The sequence below is a fragment of the Eimeria mitis genome, genomic scaffold (genome assembly GCF_000499745.2).
Source record: "Eimeria mitis Houghton genomic scaffold, Emh_scaff410, whole genome shotgun sequence".
Taxonomy (NCBI): Eukaryota; Apicomplexa; class Conoidasida; order Eucoccidiorida; family Eimeriidae; genus Eimeria; species Eimeria mitis.
Genome location: NW_013572428.1, coordinates 8,040 through 8,508, shown reverse-complemented (window position 1 = coordinate 8,508; position 469 = coordinate 8,040). Strand labels below are relative to the sequence as shown.

At 56.3% G+C, this 469-nt stretch overlaps 1 protein-coding gene across 1 annotated transcript in view; it reads left to right on the top strand.

The window, feature by feature from the left end:
* Positions 1-462, top strand: part of EMH_0011310 (uncharacterized protein) — a gene marked incomplete at both ends in the record, with an annotated part of 2,038 nt that extends 1,576 nt beyond the window's left edge. The window contains one exon of the mRNA XM_013499219.1: positions 3-462. Coding sequence (XP_013354673.1) covers positions 3-462 — 460 coding nt within the window. The remainder of the gene's footprint in view (positions 1-2) is intronic.
* Positions 463-469: the final 7 nt, after the last annotated feature.

Below are 469 nucleotides of genomic sequence, written 5' to 3'. Positions count from 1 at the left end.
GCAGCAGCAGCAGCAACAGCAGCAGCAGCAACAGCAGCAGCAGCAACAGCAGCAGCAGCAACAGCAGCAGAAGCAGCAGCAGCAATGGCTTTGCTGCAGGCCGCCGTTAAGGAGGTCCACGCACTCCTCGGTAAGACCCAACGCAGCAGCAGCAGCAGCAGCAGCAGCAGCAGCAGCAACAGCAGCAGCAGCAGCAGCAGCAGCAATCACGGCAGTAGCAGGAGTGACTACAGTAGCAGCAGCCACAGACGCAGCAGCAACAGCAGCAACAGCAGCAGCAGCAGCAGCAGCAACAGCAGCAACAGTAGAGATAGGAGTGAGTGCAGTAGCAACAGGCACAGATGCTGCAGCAGCAGCAACAGCAGCAGCAGCAGTAGCAACAGCAGCAGCAGCAGCAACAGCAGCAGCAAGTATTGCATGCATCTGTTTATGTGGTTGTCTCAGAAAAAGAAGAGAAATTAACACTGCA